Source organism: Chiloscyllium plagiosum, chromosome 37, assembly GCF_004010195.1.
Source record: "Chiloscyllium plagiosum isolate BGI_BamShark_2017 chromosome 37, ASM401019v2, whole genome shotgun sequence".
NCBI lineage: Eukaryota > Metazoa > Chordata > Chondrichthyes > Orectolobiformes > Hemiscylliidae > Chiloscyllium > Chiloscyllium plagiosum.
The window spans coordinates 23,816,182-23,824,818 of NC_057746.1; the positions used below are offsets into that span (position 1 = coordinate 23,816,182).

General features: G+C 40.8%; 1 protein-coding gene across 1 annotated transcript; it reads left to right on the forward strand.

Moving 5' to 3' along the window:
* Window positions 1-7,408: 7,408 nt before the first annotated feature.
* On the forward strand, window positions 7,409-8,308 carry LOC122541522 (probable G-protein coupled receptor 139). The gene has a single exon (XM_043678348.1). The coding sequence runs from the start codon at window positions 7,409-7,411 to the stop codon at window positions 8,306-8,308; it is 900 nt and encodes a 299-aa protein (XP_043534283.1).
* The last annotated feature ends 329 nt before the right edge of the window (window positions 8,309-8,637 follow it).

Here is an 8,637-nt window from a genome sequence, read left to right on the forward strand (position 1 = left end):
CCATGTGGTGTAAAATTCCAAGCAGTGGAATGTGGTGAAACTGTTAAAAATTATGTCCCAATACATGTGTGAATCTAACCGGAATGGAGGTGTTGCTTAGTCCCGTGTGAATCTTATTACACACCTCCCCGTGTGAATCTTCTTATCTGTATGTAACCAGAATGGAATGTGTTTTTTAGCCTTGCTCTGCTGTTCACATGAATGTTTATATGTGGAAAAGAGTATATCAGCTGGAAAAGTCTCCAGTTCGGTGAGTCTGCTCCGGGGTTACGTTTAACCGCCGGGCGTGGGTTGTTGGCAACCGCTCTACGAGAACTGACGGCTCGCAGTTCCGGTAACACGTAGAGTGAGTATAAACCAGACCCGTTGTAAGTACGAGACCTGGTTGTGGCGGCGCTGCGGGGAATAAAACACTTATATTCTAGCAGACTCGCCTCTTGGCTGTTTGTTCTGTGTCAGACTACTTTCCTGCGAGCCTGGTCCTTGACCTTGAGAATTTTTTAAAACACCGTCTCTCAGTCTTGCCAACTCTCTCTCTGTCTGTCCCTCTCCCTCCACAGATGCTTCCTAACCTGACGCATTTTATGATAGTCTATGTTGTTATTTCAGACTCTTGTGAATTTTTCTTGTTTCTAAATACAACTAATCTGAATGCAGTAACTTAATGATATCCTGCTGAAATATCTGTTCAACATTTAGCACGAGTTGAACTTATGTAGAACAAAGAACAAAGAAAGTTTACAGCCCAAGAACAGGCCCTTCGGCCCTCCAAGCCTGAGCCAACCCAAATGTACTGTCTAAACCTGTTGGTCAATTCCTAAGCATCTGTATCCCTCTACGCCCCACCTACTCATGCATTTATCCAGACACATCTTAAATGAATCTACCGTGCCTGCCTCAACCACCTCCGCTGGCAACACGTTCCAAACGCCCACCAACCTCTGTGTGAAGTTCGGCGCACATATATTGCACACTTGCCTTCTGAATTGACTGCAACCAGAGTCAAAACAACCCAATACATCAATTTCAGTGTTTCTGATTATTCACCCTTTTCTTCTCCTGAGAACATGTTTATCTAAATTACAAATGAGTTTTTGGGTTCTTGAAACCATTTTAGCTGAAAGGAGTATTAACTTTCCCTGTAATTTGTATGGATATTGATTACTTTGTCAAAGAATCCAAAGTGATTCTAGCAGGATAGAAGGGACTTTCCACCGTGTGAGTGAATGAATAATTCATCGACAGTGCTTTGATCATATTATAAAGCTACTTGAGTAAGGTATGTTGCCAGGATAGCAAAGTAGCCATAACTATGTTGCTTTGTCACCAGCATATGCATAGGTATAATTGAAGTATTAAATGTGGTGGTTGTTGTTCTATTAACATCTAGGATGTAAACAGTAGTCACCTGGGAATCAAGTCCCGCTAATCTCAGAGTCATTGCAAAGTTTAAAGATTCGAAAAAGTAGACTTCCTTCTTTGCAGTCAATTCCTTGCACAATGTATGATATCTTTCCATTTGTTTTCCCACAGCCTTGCTATACCTGAAAACCACCATTTTGCATCAAACATTCGGATCCGTCTGCATCTCAGAACTCGAACATCTCATCATTAAGAAAAGATTTATCTTATTCTTCCTGCCAAAATTGACTCTGTTTTCCATATGATTGAGTTTTTTTATTTATATCTCTTTGTAGCCTCCTCATACCTCAGCACTAATTTACCTTTCAATGTATTCTTGTCAAAACAGCAAATATAGCAGTCATAATTTTGGTCCATTTGACCAAGTGCTTTGTAATAATCATGAATAATTGAGGCCTCAGAAATGATTTCTGTCATGCACAACTGGTCATATATTGACACCCACAAAAAATACCTATTTATGCATATTCTCTGCTTTTCTTTTGGACAGCTAATCATCCTGTCTGTATCAATGTGTTATCCGCGACATTTGTCATTTTCTACACAACCTTTGGTGGAACACCTTATCAAATATTGCCAGGATATCTAAGCAGAGTACAGCCACTGCAATCTCTTCACAGCACACCTTCCTTTCTTAAAGAACCATAACTCCAATAAAGATGACTCCATTGTCCAGAGCCATGTTGGTTCTGCCAATCAACTTGATATATTCAATCTCTTCTGCAAAAATGTGCTTAATAATAACTTTTAACATTGTCTAGCAACCATAAGTCTGTGTCTTGGTCGTCAAGGTGCTCAAGATGCTCCCCACTTCTTTCATAACACATTGTTCATTAAATAATAACTCTCAGGGATTTGTAGAACCATAGAGTCAGAGACATGTATAGCACAGAAATAGATCTTTGGTCCAACTGGTCCATGCTGACTAGATGCACTAAATTAATCTAGTCCCATTTACCAGCACTTGGCCCAAATTCCGCTGAACCCTTCTTATTCAATGAACAAGTGAACAAGTCAGTCTCTGTCTCTTGCTTCATCTGATGTTATAACTTTATTGATACTTGGAAATTGTCAGAAAACTCAATTTCCAAGTCATGTACTAATTCTGAACACTCCGCCCGCCAACACACACCTCTGCCCCGAATAACCCATTTCATTCTATAAGCTTGAGGTATAGCTACAACAAGTCAGGATGTATTTCAGGTGTACTTATTTCCGATGATTCACCCTCAGTGAGACCAATGCTTTTGAACTAGCCAGGCCATTTTGCAAAGTTGGAATCAAAAGGGACTCGCTATAGTATTCCCAAGGCAAAATTCAACATTTTATGAGTCAATCTTTAATCCAAATCTATATACTGGAACTGAATTGCAATCTACAAGCTTGCCTTAAATTCACACTTTCTCCTTCACTAAGTCAGCAGTTGTATCATCAGTCAATGTTAGTGACCGACATGCTCCTGATGTTTAACGTATCGGTTTGGGGAAGACAATAAAATTGAATCCTTTGAAAATAAAAGATGGAAAGCCTCCATACTTCTGATTTTTTCTTTTGATCAATAGTTGAGGAAGAATGTGCCCTGTGTAACTCAACTCAGATTTTGATAGCCATTTCCTTTCCAGATGCGCTCCACTCTGAGAACAATCCCACCACCGTAATTGCTGTCCCACCTAAAGTCCAAAAAAGAGGTTTAGAGTGTCTAGCATTATTTCAATGAAGGTGTGAACATGCACACAAAACTCTCCGTTCGGCCCTTCAAATTTGCTCAGTCATTCAATAAGATAATGGCTGATCTGATTTGAACATGAATTTTACGTTTTAGAATATCCTTGATCATTTTCATCCCAGTGATAATCATGAATCTAGTAACTTACAGGTGAAAAATACATAGAATTCCTACATTCCATAATCGTTTGAGGCATGGAATTTCCAAGTCTTGCATACCTCCGAGAGAAATCAGTTCTAATCATCTTTGTCTAAATGAATAACACCTTATTTTTCAACTCTGGTTCTGGTGTTCGAATTAGGATATGTTAGGGCTACTCAGTTATTTTTCACAAAAACAGATTGATTGTTGATAATGACTCCAACGTAAAAAGAGACACTGAGTCTTGTGTTGACTCTACAAAGATTCAAAATGTACACATTCAAATTTCTTAAGGTCTCTTGGCCTAAATGACATTCGATGGACTTATTCATATTGTCCACAATCTTTTCGTGCTTTCTTTTCTTAAGGAGAAACCTTGTGGAAAAATAAATGAAGTGTTATGGAGTTTAATAGTACAACAGCATAATATAAAAATCATTCATTTAACTGTAAAGAACAATATATTAGTGGTCACCCTGGCAAAAAGCTAATATGAATTAAACCAATGTATTAAAACATCACGATTGAAGCAGCCTTAAGTAAAATATGGTTGCTCTGGCAAGCGATGCATTTTATTTCATTAACTTTGGTGAGTGATAGCAATAATGTCAAAAAGTTCTTTAGAATAATAAGTCTAACTGCCTCTTTAGAATGCCCTTACATTGTTCACCAGATACGTTTAATCATAGGAGAAATAGAAGAGTAAGTTTAGAAAGTTACAACTGAGGGCTGACATGGCGCTGTTGTGCAATCCCCCATGCTGGGCTAGTTGCCCAGGGTTCCAAGTCTCAATTTCTCCTCAGCCCTCTGCTTGCACAAGTTGATTTAAAAGGATGAAATCTTATACTTTGTACCTACCTCATGGAATAACTTACTCTCTGCATCGAATTAAAGTTAAGCCAAAATAATTAAGTCTCTCGTATTCCTCTAAGACGTCAGTGCCTCTGAAAGCTGGGAGTCATTGTCCATGTGTCTCTGTGGATCACAGAGCTCACTTTAATTGCACTGCACAATAACTTGTTTGTTAGAAATAGTGTGTTTAATGAGATTTGCTCACCCACTCACTGGAGGATTGGCTTCAGTATAAGTCAAGTGCCTTTCAGTGCTTTGCCTCATTTTGACTGCTTCCACTTTCACCTGAAAATGGGATCACAGGACCTTCCAATAGAAATTCTCTTTCCCATTCTTGCAATCCTTGGAATTCCTGGTAAGTGGTTAAAAGTTTCTGTGATTATTTTTTATTCCTGGTTCTGCGTTGAATTTTGTCTTGCAATTTGCAGCTGTACCTCACGAATTCATCTCTTGCACATTGCTGCATTTGCTTGTTCTTCATTACCATCAGTTTCAACTTGAGTGCGGTTTGTCCTAACCCAACCCTCTGGTTTGGAAACACCTGTGCTTAACCTGAACACAGGGGGCTACATTGAAACGGAATAGATTTAGCAAAAGTGAACATAATGGAGAGAGTCACAGAAATGACTGTAAGCTTGCAATGGCAGACATTTAAGGGAATAATTCATGACTCTCCTCCAAAAAGAAAATCCATCCCAGTAAGGAGGAAAGATTTTACAAGTGGGAAAAACAGCCATGGCTAACCAAGGAAGTTCAGGAGCATATTGAGTTGAAAGATAAAGCACACAGAGGCGCAGAAATCAGTGACAGGCCTGAAGACTGGGATAAATTCAGAACTCAGCAAAGGAGGACAGAAAAGAGAGAGAAAGTAAACCGATAGCCAAGCAATAAGGAAGTTAAAAACTGACTGTAAGAGCTTCTTTGAGTATGTAAAAAGGAAGAGAGAGATCAGCAAAGGAGGACTCAAAAGAGAGAGATAATAAACTGAGAGCCAGCCAGTAAGGAAGATAAAATCTGACAGTAAAAGCTTCTTTAATTATGTTAAAAGGAAGAGAGAGATCAGAGTGAAAATGAACTGCAGAGATAATCACAAGGCACATGGAAATGGGAGTGGAATTTTGCAGATATTTGCATCACTCCTTACAATCGATGATACTTCAAACACGTCATAACTTCTAAAGAATGTGGTGGAGAAGCTGAGGCCCTTCTCAATCACTAAGGAAGGAGTATTAGACAGAAAAAGGATTCACAGAAAGCTGGAAAACAAAGGGGCACTTGTACATCAAACATAGAAAGGTAGTACACAGGTGCAGCCAGTAATCAGGAAGGCTAATGGAATGTTGGCCTTTATTTCAAGAGTTCATTTGATTTTGTTTGATTTATTGTCGTCACATGTACCTGAGTATAGTAAAATGTTTTGTTTTGCCACATAGCAACGAAGATCATACAGATCATGGGTATTCAGATGATCTGAAGCATACAGGTTACAACTGCACAAGAGGTGTGCAAAACAAGATCAACATTAGCAAGGTCATGATTTGGAGATGACGGTCTTGGACTGTGGTGTACAAAGTTAAAAATCACACAACACTAGGTTATCGTGGACAACCACCTGATGAAGGAGCAGCGCTCTGAAAGCTTGTGCTTCCAATTAAACCTTTTGGACTATAACCTGGTGTTGCATGATTCTTAACATTAGCATGGTCAAAATCTTTTGAAGTTAGAAGTTAGAGAGACCATTCAGCACTCTAATTCAGAAGCTGTTCTTGAATCTGTTGGTACGTGTGTTCAAGACAGAGAGTAAGAGTAGGGAAGACTTACTGCTATTGTACACGGTGCTGGTGAGACCAGATCAGGAGTAAAGTGAGCAGTTTTGATTTGGATATTGAAAGAAAGATTACATTTCATAAAAGGTAGATCAAAGAGGGATTTTTAGGTCGATCACAGATATGGAGGGATTGTATAATGAGTAAAGACTAAACATTTTGGGAGTCGACTAAATGGATTTTAGAAGAATGAGATGTAATCTCGTTTAGACATATCAGATTCATCAGGGGCTTGACAGGGTAAATGCTGAGAGGATGTCTCCCCTGATGGCAGAGTGCTTTGACTGTTTCTGCTTCCACCTGAAAATTGTATCAGAAGCACGTTCTGGCAGAAATTCTCAATCCCATCCTTGTGATCGTTCAAATTCCTGTTATGTGGTTAAACTTGTTGTGACATTCATCTTGCCTGCTCGATTTTGCAATATCCGAAAGGGCATAGTCTCAGAATAAAGGAGTACCAATTTCAGACTGAGGTGAGGAGGAACTCTTTCTCTCCAGGGTTTGTGAGTGTTTGGAACTCCGTGCCACTGAGGGAGCTATGAAGGGAGGTTCCTCGCGTATATTTAATGGTGAAGTTGACAGATTCTTGATGACAGTGGCAGACATTTCAAAAAGACAACTTTTTTGGCACACATTAACCAGGGAAAAGGAATGTTGGAACATATGGATTTGAAGTAGGAATTGACCAATAGGTCGTTTGAACACATTCTGACTTTCAGGAGGATATTGGCTGAACTGAATGAGCTCCATCATCCCGCCTGCACTACATAGGTGTCCACTCACTGATGTATCCAAGATTTATCCAACTCGGTCTCATCGACCTAGCCCTCACGACCTTCAGAGGAAGAGGATTCCACATCATAACCATTCTCTGAGAGATTAAAAACCTCCTTTTCTCTGTTTGAAAAGAGAAACTGCTCATCCTTAAACCGTGTCCCCTTGTTTATATCCTTCCTGTCAAGAAGAAACTAGCTCCTGGTATTCTAATTTTTCCATTCCCCCTCAAGATCTTAGATGTTTCAATGAGACCATCTCATAGTCTTCTGGACTCAAATTGATATAGGCATAACCTTTCTTCACAAAACCAGACTTTAATCCCTGGAATGAGGCAAATTAATCTTCTCTGAGCTGCTGCAAAAGAAATAGGATTTGTTTTCTTGACATGGGGAGATCAAGTGGTGCAAAGTGACAACTACTTGTATACTATTCCTCAAATCTTCTTCCAATTACGCTAACCCTATTCCTAACCTAACCCAATTACATCCATGACAGAGACCATGGATTACAAATGAGATGTCACTGCTTTTCGTTGTTGCACAAATATATAATTACACACAGCATCCCACAGTTTTGCGATTCCCACCTTCTGGAATCCCTTACAATGTGACTCCCTGATGGGCGTTTTGATTCATTTCACGATTGGATTTTCTTTGCAGCGAACATGATGGCAGTACTGATTCTTTCCCAAGGGAAGTGCGGCCTTTCCAAAGGAATCACTCGCTACATGACTGCCATGGCGACAGGAGATTTGATGGTCCTTGTCTTCAACGTGATCGTGAGCCAGATCATTAGGGATTATTTCCCAGGCTCGCTGCTGAAATACACTCCGGCCTGCCGACTCAGTGTCTTCCTGCAAGGGCTCAGCCTCCAGCTCTCCATCTGGTTTACCATCGCCTTCACCTTTGACCGCTTTGTAGCAATTTGCTGCAATAAATTGAAAGCGAGGTATTGCACTGAAAGAACAGCCAACGTGGTCATATCCATCGTGAGTGCTTTTAACATTATGGTCAACATCCCCTTGCCTTTTCGATACGAGCCCACTCATGTTCTGAACAATGTACAGTGGGGCTGCCGTACAGTCGCCAGCTACCTCACTTCACCGGCCTGGGCAGCTCACCGGTGGCTCACCAACATCTCAAACTTGTTTGTTCCTATTCCCCTGATGCTGCTGTTGAACTCTCTCACTGCCCACCACATCCTAGTGGCCAGCAGAGCTCGCCGGGCCCTGAAGAGCAGCAGAGGTGGTGCTGGGGAGATGGGCAGAGACCCCGAGCTGAAGAGCAGGAAGACCTCCATCATTCTGCTCTTTACCATCTCCGGCTGCTTCATGGTGCTGTCGGCACCCATCACTGTCATCCACATCTGTGTCGGTGTTTCTCAGCTTGTGGCATTCCAAGGTTCAAGCTCACTTTATGTGGCAATCAGGGTCGCGTTCCTGCTGCTGTGCACCAGCTCCTGCACAAACACCTGTATTTATGCACTGACCCAGAGGAGATTCAGGGAGGAGATGAAAAATATGCTGAAATCTCCCTCCTCGCTGCTCTGTAAAGCTCCTTACTAATTTACATTGACATGGGGAGGTGCTGATGCAATGATAACCTCACTGGACCCATAATCCAGAAACCAACGCTAAAATCCTGGATGCACAGTTTGAAATCACATCATTTGTGAAATTTCCATTCAATAAAAAGTTATCTTTACCGACTGGTCATTAGTGATTGTCAAGCCTGAAAGTTAATTGCCATCTCAGAACGAAGGGATGGAAGTCTGGTACTTTGACCTGGTCTGCTTACCTGTGGCATCAGGTCCATGGTCATATGGGTTACTCATAGCTGCTCTCTAGGCAATAGATGTCAACTTCACTGGTTATGACATTCTTTCAAATGAACA